General features: G+C 34.7%; 1 protein-coding gene across 1 annotated transcript in view; it reads left to right on the forward strand.

Moving 5' to 3' along the window:
• Window positions 1–25,000, forward strand: part of CCBE1 (collagen and calcium binding EGF domains 1) — a 1,498,511-nt gene that overhangs the window by 1,206,271 nt on the left and 267,240 nt on the right. Inside the window, exon 6 of the mRNA XM_044070315.1 lies at window positions 151–254. Coding sequence (XP_043926250.1) covers window positions 151–254 — 104 coding nt within the window. The remainder of the gene's footprint in view (window positions 1–150; window positions 255–25,000) is intronic.

The following is a 25,000-nucleotide window of genomic DNA, read 5'->3' on the forward strand; positions in this document are numbered from 1 at the left end:
ATGTAACTAAATACTTTTTAAGTGTTTTCTAGTTTTTGCTATTTTTGCTGCTGTTTCTGAGTTTCCTAATGCAAGGTGTTTTTGAATGAATATGACAATATGAGGGTGCTGAATAAAATTATTGAATACATTAATGGTTACCTTTTGCAGGTCACTATAGGAAATCAGAAAATGTGATGAAAGCTGGAACTTGTTCAGCCACCTGCGAAGACTTTCATCAAATAAAGCAAACAGTTTTACAGCTAAAACAAAAGGTACGTTGTTTACTGAAATATTTATACAGAACACAATTTTACTGTTTTTAGCATTTTTATGACCTTGTCTCCTGCTAGCATTTCTGCAGAATCATGTAAAATATTTGTTTTCTGTGATGCTCATGTTACACATTAATTCAATTACTCTTTAATGCCAGCTTTTGCTATGAATAGTTCAGGGGAGTCAGAGCCTATCTCAGCATTCAGTAGGAGTAAGGACTAATCGTGGAAGAGAAACCAGATGCCAATCCTTCATAGGATGCACACACACACACACACACACACACACACACACACACACACACACACACACACACACACACACACACACACACACACACACACACACACACACACTCACATACAGCCACACATACAAACATATTGACACACACAAGATGTTTGCATGGACTCCTCTTCCAATGCATTTATATGTACAGCACGAACATCTACACACACACACACACACACACACACACACACACACACACACACACACACACACACACACGATGTGTGCTTACAGGCAAGTTAAAAGGCTGCCACATTCACCTAAGTGCAGATCTTTGGGATGTGGGAGGAGACTGCAGCACTCAGGAAAACCCATGTGGATACACAAAACACATGCTAACCCTGCGCAGAAGTCAGTCCAGTTGAGAATCAAACCTGAGAAGAAAGCGCTGAGGAAACAACATTAATGGTTACACCACTGTGTTGCCATCATGTTGCTAACATAGAAGATTATGAGCGAGTCTGTGATCTTAACCACTTTATTATGTATTTGAGATATGGATGTCAATATATTTACCCTGAGAGAGAAGCTTGAGAGGTAAATCTTGACAACCATGTCGAATAATACAGGGTTACGATCTGCTCATAGTTCTTTGTAGTGTGCAGAGAATTATCTTCTCCATGTACTACAAATTAATCAAGAGTTAGATTTAAAAAAAACCCACATATGTTCTGATGTTGAATGCCAGTAAACCACTGCAAAAGTGTTTGACATCTTATGTATTCCCTGTGTAAGGGGAGCAGCTTAATTCAAAATACTTTGTGTACTTTAGCAGACAGGAGGCAGAAACAGGAGTTGGAATGAAGCCATTTCATGCCCTGCTGCTGTTCTTTTTCTGATCAGTACTGTCTGCTTGTTTTAGCCATTTTGAGTGTAATTGTGGCCCTCCATGCACTTCATTATGTTTTGCTACATTCCATTTAGGCTGAAGTAAATAATTAATAATACCCCAGTTTGCATAGTCCTGGAATCTGCCACCCATCCATGCTTTCAAGATGATTCTTCTCTGCTTCCTGTAGGTCACAAATCAGATATGAAACTATGTAGTTGCCAGGTTTTAATGGATTTCATCCTGTACATCAATAAAGAAAATATTCTTTTTACATCATCATCTTTCGGCTGTTCCCATTAGGGGTCACCACAGCGGATCAACTGTTTCCATTTCTTCCTGTCCTCTGCATCTTGCTCTGTCACACCAACCACCTGCATGTCCTCTCTCACCACATCCATAAACCTTATCTTAGGCCTTCTTCTTTTCCTTTTACCTGGTAGCTTCATCCTTAGCATCTTTTTCCCAATATACTCAGCATCCCTCCTCAGTACATGTCCAAACCAACATAATCTTGCCTCTCTGGCTTTGTCTCCAAACCTTCCAACCTGGGCTGACCCTCCAATATACTTATTCCTAATCCTGTCCACCCTCGTCACACCCAGTGCAAATCTTAACATCTTTAACTCTGCCACATCCAGCTCTAACTCCTGCCTTTGTGTCAATGCCACTGTCTCCAACCCATATAACATAGCTGGTCTCACTATCCTCTTGTAGACCTTCCCTTTCACTCTTACTGGTACTCTTCTGTCACAAATCACTCCTGACACTCTTTTGCACCCACTCCATCCTGTCTGTACTCTCTTCTTCACCTCTCTTCCACACTCACCATTACTCTGAACTATTGATCCCAAGTATTTAAACTCATCCACCTTGGCCACCTCTACTCCTTGCATCCCCACCATTCCTCTATCCTCCCTCTCATTCGCCAGATATATTCTGTCTTAGTCCTGCTGACCTTCATTCCTCTACTCTCTTGAGCATATCTCCATCTCTCCAGGGTCTCCTCTACCTGTTCCCTACTCTCACTACAGATCACCATGTCATCTGCAAACATCACAGTCCACCAGGACTCCTGTCTGATCTCGTCTGTCAACCTGTCCATCACCATTGCAAATAAGAAAGGGCTCAGAGTTGATCCTTGATGTAATCCCACCTCCACCTTAAATGCATCCGTCACTCCCACCACAGACCTCACCGCTGTCACACTGCCCTCATACATATCCTGTACCACTCTTATATATTTCTATGACACTCCCAACTTCCTCATACAATACCACAACTCCTCTCTAGGCACCCTGTCATATGCTTTCTCTAAGTCTACAAAAACACAATGCAACTCTTTCTGACCTTCTCTGTACTTCTCCATCAACACTCTCAGAAGAAACATCACATCTGTAGATATCTTTCCCAGCATGAAACCATACTGATGACCACTAATCATCACGTCCCTTCTTAATCTAGCTTCCACAACTCTTTCCCATAACTTCATGCTGTGACTGATCAATTTAATCCCTCCGTAGTTACTACAGCTCTGCACATCATCTTATGCTTAAAAATCGGTACCAAAACACTTTTTCTCCATTCCTCAGGCATCCTCTCACGTTCCAAAATTTCATTAAACAATCTGGTTAAAACCTCCACTGCCATTTCAGCTAAACACTTTCATGCTTCCACAGGTATGTCATCTGGACCAACAGCCTTTTCATTCTTCATCCTCTTCATAGCGATCCTTACTTCCTCCTTGCTAATCCATTGCACTTCATGATTCACTATCCGCACATCATCCAACCTTCTCTCCTTCTCATTCTCTTCATTCATCAGCCCCTCAAAGTACTGTTTCCATCTTCTCAACACACTCTCCTTGCTTGTATGTTTCCCTCATTATCTTTTATCACCTTTACCTGTTGCACATCTTTACTAGCTCGGTCCCTCTGCCTAGCCAATCGGTACAGGTCCTTTTCTCACTCCTTAGTGTCCAACCTTTCATGCAACTCTTCATATGCCTTATCCTTCACCACCTCTCTCTTTGCCATGCACCTCATCTCTTTATACTCCTGTCTACTTTCTTCATCTCTCTGACAATCCCACTTCTTCTTTGCCAACCTCTTTCTCTGTATACTCTCCTGTACTTCCTCATTCCACCACGTCTCCTTGTTGTCCTTCCTCCATCCAGATGTCATACCAAGCACCTTTCTAGCCATCTCCCTTACTAGCTCTGCAGTAGTACCCAGCTATTTGGTAACTCTTCAGTGCCACCCAGTGCCTGTCTTAACTCTTCCCTGAGCTCCACCTCACAATTACCCTTTTTCAATTTCCACCATTTGATCCTCAGTGCTGCCCTCACACTCCTCCTCCTCTTCTTGATCACCAACATCATCTTACAAACCACCATCCTATGCTGCCTAACTACACTTTCCCTGGTCACCACTTTACAGTCTCCAATCTCTTTCGAACTGGCCCTCCTACATAAGATATAATCCAGCTGTGTGCATCTTCCTCCACTCTTGTATGTTACCCTATGCTCCTCCCTCTTGTTAAAATACGTATTCACCACAGCCATGTCCATCCTTTTCACAAAATCCTATACCATTTGACCTTCTGCATTCCTTTAACACCATACCTACCCATCACTTCCTCATCCCCTCTGTTCCCTTCACCAACATGCCCATTGAAATCTTTTCCAATCACCACTCTCTCACCCTTGGGTACAGACATCATGACTTCATCCAACTCACTCCAAAAATTTTCTTTCTCGTCCATCGCACACCCAACTTGTGGAGCATATGCACTAACAACATCCATCATTACACCGTCAGTTTCCAGCTTCATAAACATCACTCACCTCCAAAACACTCTTAGCACACTGTTCCTTCAGGATAACTCCTACGCCATTTATCCTCCCATCCACACCATGATAAAACAATTTGAACCCTCCTCCAATACACCCAGCCTTACTCCCCTTCAATCTGGTCTCTTGCACACACAATATACCAACCTTCCTTCTGTCCATCATATCAGCTAGCTTTCTCCCTATACCAGTCATGCTGCCAACATTCAAAGTTCCAACCCTCACTACCACAGTCCTAGCCTTTCTCCTCTCTTCCTGCCTTCAGCCATGCCTTCCACCTTCTCTCCTTCTTCGGAAAAAGTACTTTTGAAACAGTGTGCTACAAAATATAGGACCACGAAGTTGTATGTTTTATACTGCCAGAGGAATAATATAATATGGTGAGCCTGAAAATGACTCAGGCATTTCTTTTTATTTCTAAATATTTTTATAAAGTATTAAAAATGAACAACAAAGAATATCATAACAATGTATATATAGAAATTGCACTGATACAAAAAACAAATTTAACATTAAAAAATCAACTATTTACAAGAAAAATAACACATTCCAATATTTAAAATTTATATTTCATGACTGGTTTAATGTTTGTTTATATAACAAATTCTTGAGTTTCATCCACAAATTTAGGGAAGAGGTCATTCTAGTGGTTCTTTGATTGATAAACTCTCCAAATGACAGCTTTCAATTGCAGTGTTAAAGAATTCTTGTATTGATGAAGTAGAAACACTTTTCCAATATTTTTGTGATCACTTTCCTTACAATTGTCAGGAGAGTCCAAAGAAGAGAGTAGTCAATTTTCTTAACATTTGCAAGAATTTGGGTATTAAACAAAATTAATGATTTGTTTAACATGAAATTATTATGAAATAATGCCTGTATAAAATAAATGACTTCATTCCAACATGGTTTGATTAAAGTACTTTCATAAATTGTATGTTGCCAATCAGCTTTAATGTTCAATCCACATCTCCAACAACCAATTTTCTTTTTAGACACTAATTCTATTTTATGAGGTGTAATAAAGGCTTTATGTATGAATTTCCATGAAAATAATTTCCACTTTAGTTACATTGTGGTTTGTGCTGAAGATATAAGTATCATTTTTTCTTACAATCACTTGGGTAATAATTGTTGATAGCTATAAATTAATCCCAGTAATTATCTTTACAATAATCTGACTTAGTTTTATTCACCTTATAAATTTTGGATAAAATCCTTTCTCTGGGAGATTTTGATGTATCAGCAATATCAAAAGTTCAATACATTTTGGAATCTCCTTTTTTATTGATGAATGCATTAAACTTATCTTTTCTATAGAATACTACAATTTTGAATATACAACCACATTTCACTATTTAAGTCAAATTTATTCAATGTAAAGTTTAGATAATGTATTTTTTCTTTAACCATTAATTAGAACCAAAACATTAATTGTTTTTTTCTTTAAAAGTGTTCATTATAAGTGTATTACATGTGTTAATATCATTTTGTGTATATGCTATAGGAAATATTAAGAATAATCAGGCTTTATAATCTGTCTCTCTATATACCATATTTCTGAAGTTAATCATTGTTGTGGTGATGTAGGTTGAATTTATTAATGGATATTGATGTCCCAATATAAAATCTTTTAATAATCAAAGAAAGCTATTACTAATTATTTTATTATAATGCTTGTGGATTGGTTGATTATTTTTATAAGAATACTTTCTTGATGTCCTTCGATTTAGCAGAATAATTATTATTTATCAAGAAATAATTGTTTTTATAACAGCGGAAGTAGAATATAATTCTACATTTGGTAAACCTGTTCTCCCACAAGTCCAACTTCTTAGATGGTGTTTAAGTGCTAATCTAGGTCTGTTAGGATGCCAACAAAATTTAAGCATTAAAGCATTAAAAGCTCTTATATGTTGTTTAGGAATAGAAAGGCCAAAGATTGTATTATATATAGTATTTTGGTAGTGTTATCATTTTTATAATTAAAAGTCTCTCTTCTATTGTAAATAAGAAATTATTCTATTTGTTAATGAGTTTTAATTTTGTCTACACTATCACTGTAATTTATATTAATTATATATTTAATGTTTTTAGTTAATGTTATTCCTAAATATTTAATTTTATCATCTTTGACTATGCATTTAGAATACTCTTTAGGTGTGTTAGAAATATTAGAGTTATACATACATTTTTTTTATCTTCATTAAATGTGAGGCCTGATTTGGATTGAAATTTTTTAGTAGCCTTAAAAGGGAGCTAAGAGAATTTTTGTTGCTTGTCAATGTCAATAAAATATCATCTGCACATAAAAATATTTTTGAATTTAGGTTATAACCAAATTGTATACCTTTTACTTCTGAATTTGATCTTATGTAGTTTGTGAAGGGCTCCATGATCAAAGTGAAAAGCAGGCAGAAAAAAGATCGAGTCCAAACCAAGCCAATATAAGAAGATTTATTAAAAATGCAGGTTAGCACTTTCGGGTGGATACCCTTCTTCAAACAACATACATTGATTCTAAAACATCTTATATACATTTTAAAAAATCATTAGACAATTAAACAATTAAATTTTACATTTCACCCACCTTTTTTTCAAGGCTGGTTTTAAAGGAACACAATTGTTAAGATCTGGTGATGTGTCTGCTGCCAAATTTAACATCCATTTGTCACCCCCCCCCTACCTTCTTGTATTGTTTGCATTACCAAAAATGAAAAACTATGATCCGTAAAGCATTTACTAACTTGATACAAGGCATTTTTCTCATCTCTTAATCTGATAGAAGACATATGATTTAATATTCTAGTTTTGAGTTTGCAGTTCATTTTCCCCACATAAAAACTTGAACATTGTTTACATTTTGCAAGGTAGACCACATTTGCAGTATGGCAAACAGCATAAAAATCAAAGCTAGATTTTCTATCAGTAATTGGATGTATAAAATAACCTGCACTGTTTAGCAAAGTGCATGCCTTACAATGTCCACATGGAAATGTCCCCAACCTTGAATATTTTATACTACTCTTCTGCCTTATTTCAGGTTCATGACATAGTAGGTCCTTTAGGTTATTATTATGCCTGTATACAAATTTAGGTTCTCTGTCTATACTATCTCTCAAGCCCTCATCACTTAAAAGAATCTTCCAATTATTCTTGATAATATTACTGATATCATAGATGTTACTATTAAACTTTAATGTCACTTTAGACTTACTATTATATCTATGAGATGTTCTTGTGGGCCTTCTTGAATTTTCTGAGAACCATGGCTTCACTCTATCTTGTCTATTTAAGAGCACTTCATGTCTATCCCTGTTTATTTTATTTTATTTATAACCCTTATCTACCAAATGTTGTGTCAAGATATCCATTTCTCTATCAAACACATCAATATCTGTACATAGCCGTGAAACTCTATAACATTGACCCTTCACTACATTACAAAAGGTATACTGAGGATGCATGCTATGAGCATCCAAAAAGTGATTCTTCCAGCATTCTTTTCTATAAAGGGTAGTTTGCAGAATGCCTTGTTGATTTTTAATAACATTTACATCTAAGAAGGCTATTCTTTCTCTACTAAAATTAAGAGAGAACTTTAGAAAATCAGTTGTAGTATCCATGTATTTGACATATTCACAAAGGGAATTTTCATTATGTGCCCATAACATAAAAATATCATCCACAAATCTTACATAAAACATGACATATCTGTTCCATAAATGCAGTGTGTTATGCAAATATTTCTGCTCCCAATAAGCTAACACCAGATTTGCATATGAGTTAGCACATGGTGTGCCCATAGCAATACCTTGTTTTTACTTATAGTAACTACCATTACAAATAAAAACATTATTTTCTAAGATCAACCATAACACTTCTAATATCAGACATTTGGTTTTCTCATCATATGCATTTTTGTCTTTCATAATTTCCTCAGTAGCTTTAATTCCAAAACCATTGCCAATAACTGTAAATAAATTATTTACATCTAAAGTTGCTAATAGTACATCTTTAAAATTCAAATCATGACAAGTCTCATATAGTTCAGACAAAAAATGTGCAGAGTCTTTCAAAATACCTGGATATAATTCAAGCAAAGGTTTCAGCTTAGATTCTACCCACATTGAAATACATTTAGTGACCCATCCTCTCCCCGAGACGATGGGCCGCATTGGTGGTGGTAATATATGCTTATGAATTTTTGGAAGTCCCTTAAATAGGGGTATTATTGGGTGTTCAATACAGAAAAATGTGAATAACTCTTTATCTAAAATTTGTTCAGTCAATAATGTTTTAAGTTTATCATTTACTCCCTTAATAATGTGTTGAATCTTAAGTGGTGAAATAATTTCAAAAGTAGTTTGATCATTCAATAAGGTCTTTAATGATGCAATGTATGCTTCTGAATCCATTACTACAATGCCTCCTCTTTTTATCCGCTGGTTTTATTACTATATTAGGGTCTTGTACTAAGGTATTTAAAGCTATCCTTTCAGCTTGATTTAAATTATTAAAACGACAGTGCACATTCTCCAAATACTGTCTAATATCTCATTCACATGTTTTTAAAAAAGTTTTTACAGTTGAATTAGTTGGGGGCACAAAGGTACTTGGCTGTTTGAATGTGTTAGCTTTATGCAGATTATCTTTAAACATAACGTTTAAGGCAACATTCCTACCAAACAGATTTAAATCCAAAAGAACATCATTCAAAACAGATGCTCTACTTGGCACAAATGAAAGACCTTTTCCCAATACTTGCATTTGAACATTTGTTAATTGCACAGTAGATATATTTAAAACATTGTTAGCATTATGAGAATTAAAATCATGATAACCAGAAACAGTCAATTTGTTGTTTTCCTTCATTTTACCTCTCTTTGGGTTGAACGTCCCCTCTTGTATTCCTTTTTTCTCACCGGCACTGGAAACAAATGAAAAGTCGTCGCATTTTTAGTTATGGGAACTTTAGGTCTCACTCTCAAACCCAACACTGGCTCATTCTTCTGCTGGCTGATGTCATGTATTGGTGTCTGGTGAGCAGTTTGTATCAGCTGTTCCTCAGCTGCTGAAGATGTAACTGGTGTAGGCGTTACAGCTGAGGGAATAGTTGGACCAGTCACAATGTGATTATTATCAGCATTGGAGAAGTTATTATTAATAACATTAGTTTGATGATTTCCATCCCCTACGCTAAATTCAGCTCTAGGAGTCTCTCTAGGTCACATAAAGATATTACCTAGCACAAAATCTTTATAGTCTCTTTGGATCTTTTTCATTTTCACTTGCTTGAAGTTTAGATTCAAAAGCAGCTATATTATTTAACACATATGTGATATTTTGTAAATGAAGTTCTGAAGTACAACGCAATTGTAAATCTTTCTGAAGTCTTTTTATTTCTTCTCTTAAACCTTGTTCAGTTGGTGTATATAACTCTATTAATAATCTCATGTACTGAAAACTAGTGTCAATGTTAATCTGTTGCCATTTGGCCAGTAGCTCTGGGAAACTATCTCCCTGAGCAGGCAGGCATAGCACTCGCATCCCTCTGGGCACTATATTATATTGCATGCATGCCTCTAGATGAAAACACAAAACCACTCTTCTTTTTCTTCCTCCTTCCCATATATCACAAACAACTCTGACCCAAAGAAAGCTGGTTTTAAAGGAACACAATTGTTAAGACCTGGTGCTGTGTGTGCTGCCAAATTTAAAATCCATTAAAGCTCTGCATATTCAGTTTTGTTAACAATGTCACCCCCCCCCCCCCACATTCTTGTATTATTTGCATTACCAAAAATAAAAAACTATGATCCGGAAAGCATTTAATATGTTGATACAAGGCAATTGATAAAAGGTGGGTGAAATGTAAAAGTTAATTGTTTAATTGTCTAATGAGTTTTTAAAATGTATATAAGATATTTTAGAATCAATGTATGTTGTCTGAAGAAGGGTATCCACTTGAAAACGCTAACCTGCATTTTTAATAAATCTTCTTATATTGGCTTGGTTTGGACTCAATCTTCTTTCTGCATGCTGTTTCTACTTGAAGTATTTTTGGTCTATTTTCTATTGAATTTTGCTGTTCCTCACTCCCACTATAGCTGATATAGAAGATGAGGTGGTAGAACTGGGCTACCAACCGCATAAAGAAGTGATGACTACAGTGACTGAGAGATTTAATTATAATGTTTTTATGTGTACGAATCCTCTGCTAAAAATGGATTTACCACGGAGTGAAATGGAAACATCAGAACAAGCTCTAGGTGAGCAATTGACTGAGACTATTTTTGAACTTTTAAACTGTCTTGATGACTCTCTAAGAAAACTAAAAAGGTTGCAATGGCAACGTTTTCATCTAGAGGCATGCTTGCAATATAAGATATTGCCCAGTGGGATGCGGGTGCTATGCATGCCTGCTCAGGGAGATAGTTTCCCAGAGTTACTGGCCAAATAACAACAGATTAACATTGACACTAGTTTTAAGTACATGAGATTATTAATAGAGTTTTATTCACCAACTGAACAAGGTTTAAGAGAAGAAGTAAAAAGACTTCAGAAAGATCTACAATTGCAGTATACTTCAGAACTTCATTTACAAAAGATCACAGATGTGTTAAATAATATAGCTGCTTTTGAATCTAAACTACAACAAGTGAAAATGAAAAAGATCCAAAGAGACTATAATGATTTTGTGCCAGGTAATATCTTTATGTGACCTAGAGAGACTCCTAGAGCTGAATTTAGCGTAGGGGATGGAAATCATCAAACTAATGTTATTAATAATAACTTCTCTAATGCTGATAATAATCACATCATGACTGGTCCAACTATTCCCTCGGCTGTAACTCCTACACCTGTTACGTCTTCAGCAGCCGAGGAATAGCTGATACGAACTGCTCACCAGATGCCAATACATGATGTCAGCCAACAGAAGAGTGAGCCAGTGTTGGGTTTGAGAGTGAGACCTAAAGTTCCCATAACTAAAAATGCGACAACTTTTCATTTGTTTCCAGTGTTGGTGAGAAAAAAGGAATACAAGAGGGGATGTTCAACCCAAAGAGAGGTAAAATGAAGGAAAACAATGAACTGACTGTTTCTGGTTATCATGATTTTAATTCTCATAGTGCTAATAATGTTTTTAATATATCTACTGTGCAATTAACAAATGTTCAAATGCAAGTATTGGGGAAAGGTATTTCATTTGTGCCAAGTAGAGCATCTGTTTTGAATGATGTTCTTTTGGATTTAAATCTGTTTGGTAGGAATGTTGCCTTAAACGTTATGTTTAAAGATAATATGCATAAAGTTAACACATTCAAACAGCCAAGTACCTTTGCGCCCCCAATTAATTCAACTGCAAAAACTTTTTTAAAAACATGTGAACGAGATATTAGACAGTATTTTGAGAATGTGCACTGTCATTTTAATAACTTAAATCAAACTGAAAGGATAGCTTAGTACCTTAATACAAGACCCTAATATAGTAATAAGACCAACGCATAAAGGGGGAGGCATTGTAGTAATGGATTCAGAAGCATACATTGCATCATTAAAGACCTTATTGAATGATTAAACTAATTATGAAATGATTTCACCACTTAAGATTCAACACATTATTAAGGGAGTAAATGATAAACTTAAAACATTATTGACTGAACAAATTTTAGATAAAGAGTTATTCATGTTTTTCTGTATTGAACACCCAATAATACCCCTAATTAAGGCACTTCCAAAAATTCATAAGCATATATTACCACCACCAATGCGGCCTATCGTCTCAGGGAGAGAATGGGTCACTGAATGTATTTCAATGTGGGTAGAAGCTAAGATGAAACCTTTTCTTGAATTATATCCAGGTATTTTGAAAGACTCTGCACATTTTTTGTCTGAACTATATGAGATTTGTCATGATTTGAATCTTAAAGATGTACTATTAGCAACTTTAGATGTAAATAATTTATTTACAGTTATTGGCAATGATTTTGGAATTAAAGCTATTGAGGAAATTATGAAAGACAAAAACTTATATGATGAGAAAACCAAATGTCTGATATTAGAAGCATTATGGTTGATCTTAGAAAATAATGTTTTTATTTGTAATGGTAGTTACTATAAGCAAAAAACAAGGTATTGCTATGGGCACACCATGTGCTAACTCATACGCAAATCTGGTGTTAGCTTATTGGGAGCAGAAATATTTGCATGACACAATGCATTTATGGAACAAATATGTCATGTTTTATGTAAGATTTGTGGATGATATTTTTATGTTATGGGCACATAATGACAATTCCCTTTGTGAATATGTCAAATACATGGATACTACAACTGATTTTCTAAAGTTCTCTCTTAGTTTTAGTAAAGAAAGAATAGCCTTTTAAGATGTAAATGTTATTAAAAATCAACAAGGCATTCTGTAAACTACCCTTTATAGAAAAGAATGCTGGAAGAATCACCTTTTGGATGCTCATAGCATGCATCCTCAGTATTTTTATTTATTTTTATTTATTTTACATTTGTTGACCGGGATAGTCTGACTGGATGCATGTCCATTTTCAGCGGATGCCCGGGGAGAAAAGCTCCAAGGGTAAGCAGATACAGCATTACATAATACCAGCATTACATATTACAGACTATTTACAGAGATTACATAAGTAAGCAAGTTAAACAAGTTCCACAGGTTACAGTTAGTCCTGAGCACAAGTCAGGATTAAATTAAATTACACAGTAAACTGGTTAACAGATTTTTACACATTTGAGTTAGCCAGGCTTGATACATTGACATAGCCAGTTAAGTGACAAATGTTGTTTGAGTCTAGTTTTAAATTGACCTAAGGTGGAAAGTAAGGTAATATCAGCTGGAAGAGAGTTCCAGGATCTACTTACAGAGTTTGCAAAGAGAGAATCACCAGCTGTGTTATTAATTTTGCTAGACTGAATTAGTAGTTTGTTAGAGGATTGAAGTGTTCTAGGATTGTTATAGGGGGTGATAATATTTTTAAGTGCAGGAGTATTGTCTGGATTATAGAGGATTTTATAGGCCATAATCAGTTGGTTATACTGGATTAGGCTAGGTAGTTCAAGCCAACCAAGCTGATTTAGATTGATGCAATGATGTGTCCTAAAAGGCAGACCAGTGGCAAACCTGGCAATGTGGTTGTAGCAAATTGAGAGTTTGTTAAGGACAGTCTTGTTCAAATTAGAGAGTAGAGGGGATGCATACAGAAGGGTTGAAAGAAGGTGAGAGCGAGCTATGTCAATTTTAGCTGGAGGGGTTAGGAAGGCTTTTATTCTGTAAAGTGACCCTAGTTTTTTATTGATGGTTTTGATAGTTTGGTTAACATGTAGGTCAAATTTGAGATTATTGTCTATGATGACGCCTAATAGTTTTGTAGATGGGTCAGGGGAGATTATTGTGCCATCATTTGATTTTATGGTAAAGGTGAAAGCGGTAGACCTACGTGTTGGTGAAAATAACAGCATTTTTGTTTCTTTGGGATTTAGGATCAGACAATGTTCAGAAAGCCAGTTTTCTATTGTATTAAAGGTGGTCTGGGTAGCTGACCATAACTCTACTGGAGATGTGGCTGAGCAAATCAGAGTAGAGTCATCAGCATATTGGATACAGGTGACTTTTGGGATGACAGCATAAAGGTCGTTAATGAAGATGGAGTACAGCAAGGGCCCTAGCATAGAGCCTTGTGGTACTCCGAGGGTGTTAGGTAGAAGGTTAGAGAGTTTGTTCTGCCAGAGGACAGCCTGCTGTCGACCATTCAGGTAGGATTGAAATCATTGGAGGGCTCCAGTATCTAGACAGAATGTTTGCAAGGTGTGGATTAAAAGTTGGTGATCAACCATATTGAATGCCTTGGAAAGATCCAAAAAGAGGGCTGAGGATATATAATTATTGTTGCGATTATGGTTTATGGTATTAGTAAAGGCTAGGAGGGCTGAAGTAGTGCTGTGATGAGGACGGAAGCCATGCTGAGTGTCTGCCATAAGGCGATTTTGGATTAGGTGGTGCATGAGTTGTCTATGAATACATTTTTCCATAATCTTTGCAAGTGGATAGAATATAGCTATTGGCCTATAATTGGAGAATTCAGTAGAGCTGCCTCCTTTGTGAAGTGGGATTACATCGGATATTTTCCAGATGGTGGTAATTTTAGCTTCTACTATGGTTCGATTGATTAGTATTGAGACGGGGTAAGCAATAGCATCAGCTGATTTTTGTAGGTACTTGGCAGGGAGTTGATCAGCAGAAAGTGTAGAGGGTTTTAATTTTTTGATCAAGGTATGGATAAGTGAAGTGGTGACTGGTTGGAAGCTGAACGCAAGTAGGTTTCTAGGGGTGCTACTTTCAGGACCAGGGGAGCTAGGAGGTAGTTGGCTAGCTAGAGCTTGAATTGTCTCAGTAAAGAATTGGTTAAAACTATCAGAAACATCTTCAGGGGTTTTATCAATAGTAGCAGCAGGGATTGGGGTTGAACTTTGTCCAGGATGTAGTAGATTATTTAAACCTGCCCAAAACTTCTGAGGGTTATTTTGATTTACTGTCTGTAAATTACAGTAGTATTGTATTTTGTCTTGTAAAATTGATTTTTTGGTTTCGTTCCTGGATTGCCTGTATTTAATGTGATTTTGAGGGTCTTTAGAAGAACGCCATAAAGCCCATGCTTTGTTTCTAAGGGTAATTTTGAGTTTAGACTCTATAGAAAGCCATGGTGCAGTTTTTGCCTTGGTTCTCTTTGAACAAACAGATGCATGCAAATCAAGGATCTCAAGGAATTTGTTGTTAAAGTAGTGCTACTGCTTCCTCTAAGGGGAGGTGTTTTAGAATAGACCAATTACATGAGTTTAGTTCTTGTTGGAATTTGGCAGGGTCAAAGTTTTTATTGTTTCTAACCTTTCTGAGTAAGGGTTGTTGGGAATTAATGGTTTTGTGCTTAATTACATATGTGAGAAGGTGATCGCTTAGGCCATTAAGGAGGGTACCAGAGGTGTACAGTTGGGGGTGACTGTTTATGAGTACCCAGTCAAGTATACTTTCTTTTTGGTTGGGTTTACCTATCCTGGTAGTGGTGGATATGATTTGTGTAAATGCATGCAGGTTAATATGGGTGGTTGGGGATTCTAAGGAACAGGTGCCCCAGTCTATGTTAAAGTCTCCAAGTAGTAGGGTTTCTTGGGGGTAGTGACATGATAACCAGTGCAGGATATCTTCAAATGTAGATATATTGTTACCTGGGGGAATGTACATACAGATGATATTAATGCATTTATTTTTATTAAGTTGCAATTTGATGGCAAGAATCTCAGAGTTATTAATCTGAGGAGGTTGTGTTATATCTATGGTGACATTCAACTCAGATTTATAGAGTGCAGCTACCCCACCCCCCTTCCGTGAAGCACGATCCAGCCTGTGTATGTTGTACCCAGGTGGTAACACTTAATTGACTTTAGTGTTAGGTTTTAACCAGGTTTCAGATAAACAGAGAATCTCAGGGGAGTGGACATCCAGAAGTGCATGCAATTCATGTACCTTGTTATTAATGCTTCTAATATTGAGATGACAGACTAGGAGAGAGTTAGTTGGCCTATTAATTGTAGGTTTGTAGCTTAGATTACAAGTAGAGGGGGTATGTGTATCTGAAGTGAGTGGGCCAGGATTGGGGTGAATATCACCACCAAGTATTAGGTTGAGTCTATACTTGGTGATGAACTTCAAGAATTTGTTTATTAGTTTGTGGTAGTGTTTGGATCTAGAGCTAATGTGCCTGGGGTTGAGATGTTGATAGACTGAACAAGATGTTGGATAGGATCTGGTACTGTAAGTATGGTTGAAGGTGGAAGGATTTACAGCTGGGGTGATAGTATGGCCTTTTGGAACCTGAAATCCCGTAAGAAACTGGTTTACATACAAGGTAAGGAGGTATGGTGTGAACAAGAGGGGTGTGAACAAGAGGGGTAGTAAAGAGGAGTATATCATTATATGTGATTCAGCTAGTGAGTGAATCATAGAGCAGATCTAGAAAGTGGGGGAGTGGCTATAGTACTATAAATTTAGAGGTACTGGGGGCGGGAGGGAATTGGGGGCAGGGAGGGGAGTGAAGGGTCAATGTTATAGAGATTCACAGCTATGTACATATATTGATGTGTTTGATACAGAAATGGATATCTTGACAACATTTGGTAGATAAGGGTTATAAAGAAAATAAAATAGACAGGGATAGACATGAAGTGCTCTTAAATAGACAAGATAGAGCGAAAAAATTCAGAAAATTCAAGAAGGCCCACAAGAACATCTCATAGATATAATAGTAAGTCTAAAATGATATTAAAGTTTAGTAGTAACATCTATGATATCAGTAATATTATCAAGAATAATTTGAAAATTCATTTAAGCAATGAGGGCTTGAGAGATAGTATAGACAGAGAATCTAAATTTGTATACAGGCGTAATAATAACGTAAAGGACCTACTATGTCATGAACTTGAAATAAGGCAGAGGAGTAGTATAAAATGTTCAAGGTTGGGGACATTTCCGTGTGGACATTGTAAGGCATACACTTTGCTAAACAGTGCAGGTTATTTTATACATCCAATTACTGATAGAAAATCTAGCTTTGATTTTTATGCTGATTGCCATACTGCAAAAGTGGTCTACCTTGCAAAATGTAAACAATTTCACGTTTTTTTATGTGGGGAAAATGAACTGCAAACTCAAAACTAGAATATTAAATCATATGTCTTCTATCAGATTAAGAGATGAGAAAAATGCCTTGTATCAAAATATTAAATGCTTTCCAGATCATAGTTTTTCATTTTTGGTAATGCAAATAATACAAGAAGGTGGGGGGGTGACATTGTTAACAAAACTGAATATGCAGAGCTTAAATGGATTTTAAATTTGGCAGTAGACACAGCACCAGGTCTTAACAATTGTGTTCCTTTAAAACCAGCCTTGAAAAAAAGGTGGGTAAAATGTAAAAGTTAATTGTTTAATTGTCTGATGAGTTTTTAAAATGTATATAAGATGTTTTAGAATCAATGTATGTTGGCTGAAGAAGGATATCCACCCGAAAGCGCTAACCTGCATTTTTAATAAATCTTCTTATATTGGCTTGGTTTGGACTTGATCTTCTTTCTGCCTGCTGTTTCTACTTTTGCAAAGAAGAGTCATTAAGGGAACGAAGGAAGTATTTTTGGTCTATTTTCTAGCAAAGTGAAAAGCAATGGTGACAGGGGACATCCTAGTTTTGCACCTTTGGTGATCAAGACTGAGTGTGAAACATAGCCTATTTTTATATAAGCAAATTAATTATCATATATATTTTTTATAAGTTGTAGAAAGTCTACTGAGAAGTTATATTCTTGCAGTACTAATAAAAGATAATCCAAATTAACTGTGTCAAATGCACTATTGATATCAAGACAAACTAGTATCAAATAATGTTTTATATTGTCAGTGTAGTCAATTATAGTTAAAATTATTTTAATATTATCATAAGAATTCCTATTTTTTATAAATCCAGTCTGGTCATTATTAATTTGGTATGGAAGAAATTGTTGAATTGTACTAGGCACAGTAGACATAAATAATTTATAATCAACATTTAATAATGAAATAGGTCTATAAGATGTACATTCAGATGAGTCCTTATCAGATTTCAAAATTGGGGAAATAAATGTATATTTCCATGATTGTGCAACTATTGTTAAATCTTTAACTAGCCAAAAAGTATGAAGTAAAATATTTAGTGCATTTTGGGGAATTCATTTATAAAGTTCTGGTAGTATGCCATCATTACCTGGGGCTTTATTAGATTTTAATTTCTATATTTGATTTGTAAGTCCAAACATTGATATAGGTTTATCAATTATTTTCAAATGTTGATCTGTCAATTTATTTTTAGAGTATTTTCTAATAATAACTTTTATTGCTTCTTGTAAATTCATTACTGTACTAAATTGATTAAGTTCGATAAAATGAGTTCAAAATTGTCTAAGAATATCTTCAATTGAAGTAAATTTTTTCTTTTTACTCTCAGTATATAATTCTTTAATGTGATTTGACTTGATTACCATTTTAGTCCTAGAAGTGATTTTACGTAAGGATTTTGGATTTATTGAATAATGTGTTTAATCTTTTCCAAATTTATTTTAATTTTATGATTTAGAATTTCTAAGTATTTATTTTGTAACTTATTTATTTATTTTACTGAGTTATTATTGTTAATTTGATCTTCTAGTTTTAGTTTATCTATTTTTTCTCATCAATTATTTAAATCCTTATCCCACTGCTTCATTTTTAATGAATATCAGTTTGTGATTTTTCCATATAAAAAGGATTTAAGAGCATCCCATATATAAGCTCCTGATACATTTTTTTTTGTATTATTAAATTCTAAATACATTTGTACCTCTTAACTGAACAATTCAAGTTAGTAATATATGCCGGAATTCTTTTAATGTGGATATTATTGTTATACTTTAAAAAAATCAAATGTTATGACATTATGATCAGTAATTGGGCAGGAAATTAGTTTAACTTTGTCTAAATAAGTAACTAAATCATTTGAAACAAAAACTCTGTCAATTTTTGATTATGTGCCATGTCTATTTGAGAAATGAGTTTAAAGAATGAGCCTTTAACTGGAAATTCATTGGTATCTTTAATGTTAAGTATATTGGCAAAGTTCATTAATGCTTTGGCTGTGGCAGATATTTTACACTTCTCTTTAGTATTAGTATCGTTTTCATGTAAAATGCAATTAAAATCTCCAACAATGATGAGACTTCCCTTTGAATACTGAAGGATCTGTTCTAATTTAATTTTAGCTGTTTTAATACCTAGGCCATGTATTCAATATAAGTTAAGTAAGGAATATATGTTCCTGTTAATTAGTATATTAACTAGACAAAACATACGTTATCGTCATTATAGGTGCTTAAAATATGTAGTATAGGTAAAGCGTTTTTCCACAATATACCAACTTATCTTCTTTTTGATTACATTGAGGACTAGTTTTTACTGTATATTGTTTATTATTAAGTCTATCTATATTATTTGTTAATAGATGTGTTTTTTGAACACATATAAGCTGGGTGAAAATAGTTTTAAATATTTATAAAAACTACTCCTTTCACAACCATTACTCAAAGCATTAATACTGATTGATATACACTTTAAATTTGTCATCTATTATACCCTACATAATATTTTACATAAAGATTTCTGTAACATATAATGTAGTAGCATACGGAAACCACTATAAAAGAGACTATAACTTATAAAAAATAGTCTATTTTGAAAACTATTATATAATATATTATATTATTATATATAAAACAATTAACTGTAGACATCGAAAAATAATAGGTATCTCAAAAACTATACAACGTAATGAAGTTCTAACTATCCCACCCCACATGGAGTATATAACTCCAGACTTAGATAGTGATTCTATTCAAGTCATTATATCAAACTAAAAAAGCAGAATTAGATCAACTCTGCCATTGCAAATCAATTATTATTATTGTAAAATAAAATAAATAATAGTATCTAAAAATGTAATATATATATATATATATATATATATATATATATACATATATATATATATATATATATATATATATATATATATATATATATAGTATTAACTCTCACATTAAACTAGATTTCTATGAGTTGATCAAGTTTTTACTTATGTTAATTAAAAGGTTCTACAGCATGAGTCAGGATAAAGCAAACTATTTATATATACAATGCAATATTTCCGAAGAATTGTATTTAATGGTGAAGTTCAGTGAAATATAATAAGTGAAAAATAAAAAAGCAACTATTTTCAATCTAAATAATTTGAAGATTGCATTAATAAAATAAGAATACACTTAGTTAATGGGTCTTGTTAAAATCTATACAAATGAATCTGAACATAACCATACAACTACAATGTTGGTATTAGATCTGGATCCAAATACAATAATATGATTCTAAAGAGAAACTTGTATGACAAACTAAGTAATCAATATTGACAGCTCTAATTGGACCCAACCATTTACAAATAAGAGCAAGGTTTATTATATCTAGTAACTTGACTAAAACATAGCCTACTATTTTGTTAAAATATTTTCTTTTTGTATATGTTCATGAATATACCAGATCTTAAAAGTAATGAAGAGGGGCATTAATAATAAACTTCTAATAGCCCTTCCAGTAATTAAGGCAAAGTATTCTCTGAAAGATTTTATCAAATTACATATTGAATATATTAGTAAAAACCAAATGCAAGTTTTGAACATTAAGAACAAGTCTGAATAAACAATTGAATATTAGATTAAAGATACTTCCTTAAGTTAATTCAAAAATTATGGATATATAACATACAGTAATGAAATATGCTTGAATGTTTAAGAAAAATATATCCATATACATAGTATTTTCATAGGAAGTCGCAGCTTGTTTATATGCTTATTATGGCAGTCATAATCCAAAGGAAATCATCATTTTTTCTCTCTTTTTTTTCTTTCTTTTTCATTTTTCTTCCCTTTTAAATGTTCAGTAATTTGTAGTGAAGTGAGCAGCCACAGTGGTGCAGTGGTTAGTGTTGCCACCTCACAGCAAGAGGTTCTCTGGTTCGATTCTTGGCTGGGGTGCCTTCTGTGCGGAGTCTGCATGTCCTCCCTATGGTTGCGTGGGTTTCCTCTGGGTGCTCCGGTTTCCTCCCACACCCCAAAGACATACAGTAGGTGGATTGGACACACTAAATTGGCCTTAGGTGTGAGTGTGTCTGTGTGCCTTCTGTGGAAGGTTCGGCGCCGGGCTGGCAACTCGACACTGTAAAACTCCACTGCCAATCATGAGCAGACAGATGATCTGCTGTGGCGATCCCTAACCGGGAAAAGCCAGAAGAAGAAGAAGAAGTAATTTGTAGTGAAGTATTGTGTAAGACAATGTTTAAAAACAATATATATTATCTCTAGACTGTGCACTTAGGTAACATGTTTGAACTGAAACAGAGTCTAAACATCTGTATATTCCCCAATACTGTACTGCAATCAATGCCAGAAAGAGTATAGTTTTCAATGTATATGAATATATGAATCACAAGTATACATTATATAAAGATATGCATATATTTAAGTATTGGCCACTGCCAATAGATTTAAAACATATCAGTGTTGTTTGCTGCAAAACAAACCTCTCAACCCCCTGGAACACAAAACACAAATGACACCTAACAAAACAGAGGGCCAAAAATAGAAACAGATTTCAAATACTGTTGTCATAAACAGAAAGTGAAAAGAGCAACAGTGTTCACACCAACACACACCCTCTGAAGGATTTGATAACATAAATTCAGATATATGTCATCATTTGATGTCATCATTCCAAAATACATCCCAACAATCTGCCATAAAACACTAAGCTCACATGCAGCAATTCAAAAGTACAATGCAAAATCTGATCACCCTGCAGAATCCTGTGCAGATATGAGATATGTAACTAAAGATATATCTCCTAATGTTTGTCTTAAGATATTAATAATAATGATTAAACAGCTGAGATATTGTTTAATAGGTTCACCTGTTTTCCTCACAGTCAGTAACTTTTAAACAGAAAATCTAAAAATCATTGAAGAAGTTTATCTTTAAATAGCTAAAGAAGCTAGAAATGTTTATTCCTCTTAGTAAGTCTCTGATGATCATAATCAATCAATAACAAAAGACATTAACGACCATATTTGCCATTCAGAAAATGCATATCAATGCAAAACCTGTCACACTTTAAATTAAATAGTATAATATAATTTTGGACCTCTGTTTCCCAACCACCCCCAGCCCCCTCCAGAATTCATGAATGAAGAATCAAGAAGCATGAATGCAATGTATTTATGTCTTTGTTCACTTTAAATTATATTACTTATAGTAAATAAACACAGTGGCAGTGATGACAATGCCAAAACACAAACATAACAAAAATCTTATTTTGTATCAATTGTTACAGATATATATCTTCTCTCCTTGAAATTCAAAGAAAGATGATTGTTTTCCTCTTTTAACTACAGTAAATAGCACATGCAGTTTCCAATATGATACTGTCTACGACTGTCTTTTGGCTTTTCCCGGTTAGGGGTCGCCATGGCGGAACTCCGGTCCGCTAATGATTGGCAGTAGATTTTTATGTGCTGGCTTGCCGGGCCTAATGCACAACCTTCAATGAAGGAACGCCCATTCACACATGACACACAGAAGACGCTCTAACTGAGAATCGAACGTGCAACGTCTAACTGTGAGGCGACAACACTACCGCAGCACCACCACCGCAGTGCAGTTTCCAATATGATGACTATGCCAATACCATAACTGGCAGTACAGTACAATCAGTGCTATAATCACTCAACCACCAACTGGCATTAGTGAGATTTGTTTATTCTGTGATAAGGATTACACCTTCCTGCAAAAAGAAAGAGCCTGGTCAGTTTTAATGTTAACAGTCCTGTGACAGTTTGTTTCAGACAATATGAAAGAGTTAAAAACTAACTGACTGAGGCCCAGTCTGATTAATCACAGTTTGTATTGTAGAGTATTAAATTACCTGTGTTCTGATTGCTTGATTAAAGCTCAAGTTGCCTTCTTCTGCAGTTGCAGCACATTACTACTCAGCACCCAAATAGGGTTCCCTTCAGTGTTTTTATAAAATAACTGCAGCATTTTACTATAACTCTGATTACTACAATATGAAAAGAGGTATGACTGGAAACCCTAATGTACATAGAATACTGCACTTAAACATATGTTTACGTCCATAGCTCCATGCATCATTTATACTTACATAGAGATAGTACATATCACTTAGATTACATACACATTGTCAGGCACAGAACGAGACCTGTTACATTCCTCAAGGCTTAACACTGGGTAATGAATTGTAGTGTATTTAAATTTTCCTCAAGACAGAACTCAATCTGTGCAAACCATGTCAAAGAGCCCACAATATTAAAGTTCTCATGAACACGGCGGGAAAATGAAGGTAAAAAAAGAGCACAATACTCAAGAAGCTTCAAACATACACAGTATTTCCTCACACTGCAGCCATTTAACTTACAGGCTAAATAACCAGATAAGCAATGATTCAAATATTATCATCCAGTCCAACGACAAAAGACCAAGCTATTGCCTTCATACTCCCCTCAGCCCTCCGATCGCCCTGCTCCCAAACAAAACATGCTAACTCTGAATATCTAAAACAGCCCCCGTCAGATCACTTATAAACCAGTAGAACATATCACTTTATACAAAACTAATCTATTTCAACCCATCAAAACCCTGATCACCCCACCACAAAAACAGTACCTCAATGTCAGTCCAAAGCATTTCAGTACAAACTGCCACTCATCACCCAAAGCACCAATGACTTGAAACATCCCCCATCCTCAATGGATCCTTAATACAAAATCTTCACAGTTAACTAGATAGCCCAACAAACAAGAACATAAAAACACCATCCCAGAATATGATCCACAACAACAACTTGATAGAAAACTAAAACGCCACATCCATACTGCAAAAAAGATATTAGTAAGGTATGTCAGAGCTATATCACTTACCTTCATATTCTTCTCTTCCTCCATATGCTCGATAATCCACTACAACTACGAAAGCATGCCAGATGGCTCTAGTATAACTATAATAGCTATAGACACAGAGAACACACTTCTAAACTACTAAAGAAATGTAGACTGCTTCTATTGAATTCAAAGATATAGTGACACTGCATTACTTTGATTTTAGTCATTCTATATAGGGTCATATAATCTTAAACTGACACTAAAATTATTGGTTGTGACACCCCTCCCCTGTCATACAGTTAGTTTGTATAACTTGAATGGAAAATCAGCCTTATATAAGTATTTGCTAAATCAATTGTCTATATGTTGTAGAGGTTAATATGCTAACTTTGACTTGTAAGATTAAAATTTAATATGAAAATAAGCATATAATTTATGTAAAAACATGTTTAAATATGATAACGATTTTAAAGTTACCCTTCAAGTGCGGTTTTCCTTATTCTCTTCTTAAAGTAAAAAAGTTTAGATTGAGGTGAATAATAAAAAATTACTTTTATATACAATAAATGTGAAATCTGCAAATCCATAAAATAAATTAGGTAGTTAGATAGTCACTTTTGTTCTAATTTTTTCTTTTTTTCATTGATTTTTCCAGCCATTTCTCTCAGCCAGTCTTTTCAAAGTACTATTACTCCAATCCATTTCTTCAGGTTGTTCTATTATTTTTTTGCTTTTACAAAAGATAACACAGTGTCAAAGTTCTCAAAAATTCATGTCTCATCGGGAAGAAATAGTTTTAGTCTAGCTAGGAAAAGCAGGTGGACTTTAAGTTGCTTTTTCTTAATTTCCTTAATCAATGCTAAAAAAAAAAAAAAAAAAAAAAAAAAAAAAAACTTTCCTTTTTGAGATTACTGTGGGACAATAGTCATTATCAAATCTAATTATTGTTCCTTCCAGTTTGATGGGATATTTTGACCATGCTGTTTTGAGAATTAATTCTTTATTATGTGATGAAAAGAATCTAACAATAACAGACCTTAGAGCAGTATTTTTATCAGACGCAGACTCTGTAAGAGATCTATGTGCTCTCTCTCTCGATGCCATACGACATTGCTTCAAATAGATCAAGGATCTTATGGAGCCAGGAAGTTAAAAAGTTATCATAATGTTCCCTTCAATTTTCTCTGG

This window comes from Protopterus annectens, chromosome 1.part0 (genome assembly GCF_019279795.1).
Source record: "Protopterus annectens isolate FY-2018-M chromosome 1.part0, PAN1.0, whole genome shotgun sequence".
NCBI classification, from domain to species: Eukaryota; Metazoa; Chordata; order Ceratodontiformes; family Protopteridae; genus Protopterus; species Protopterus annectens.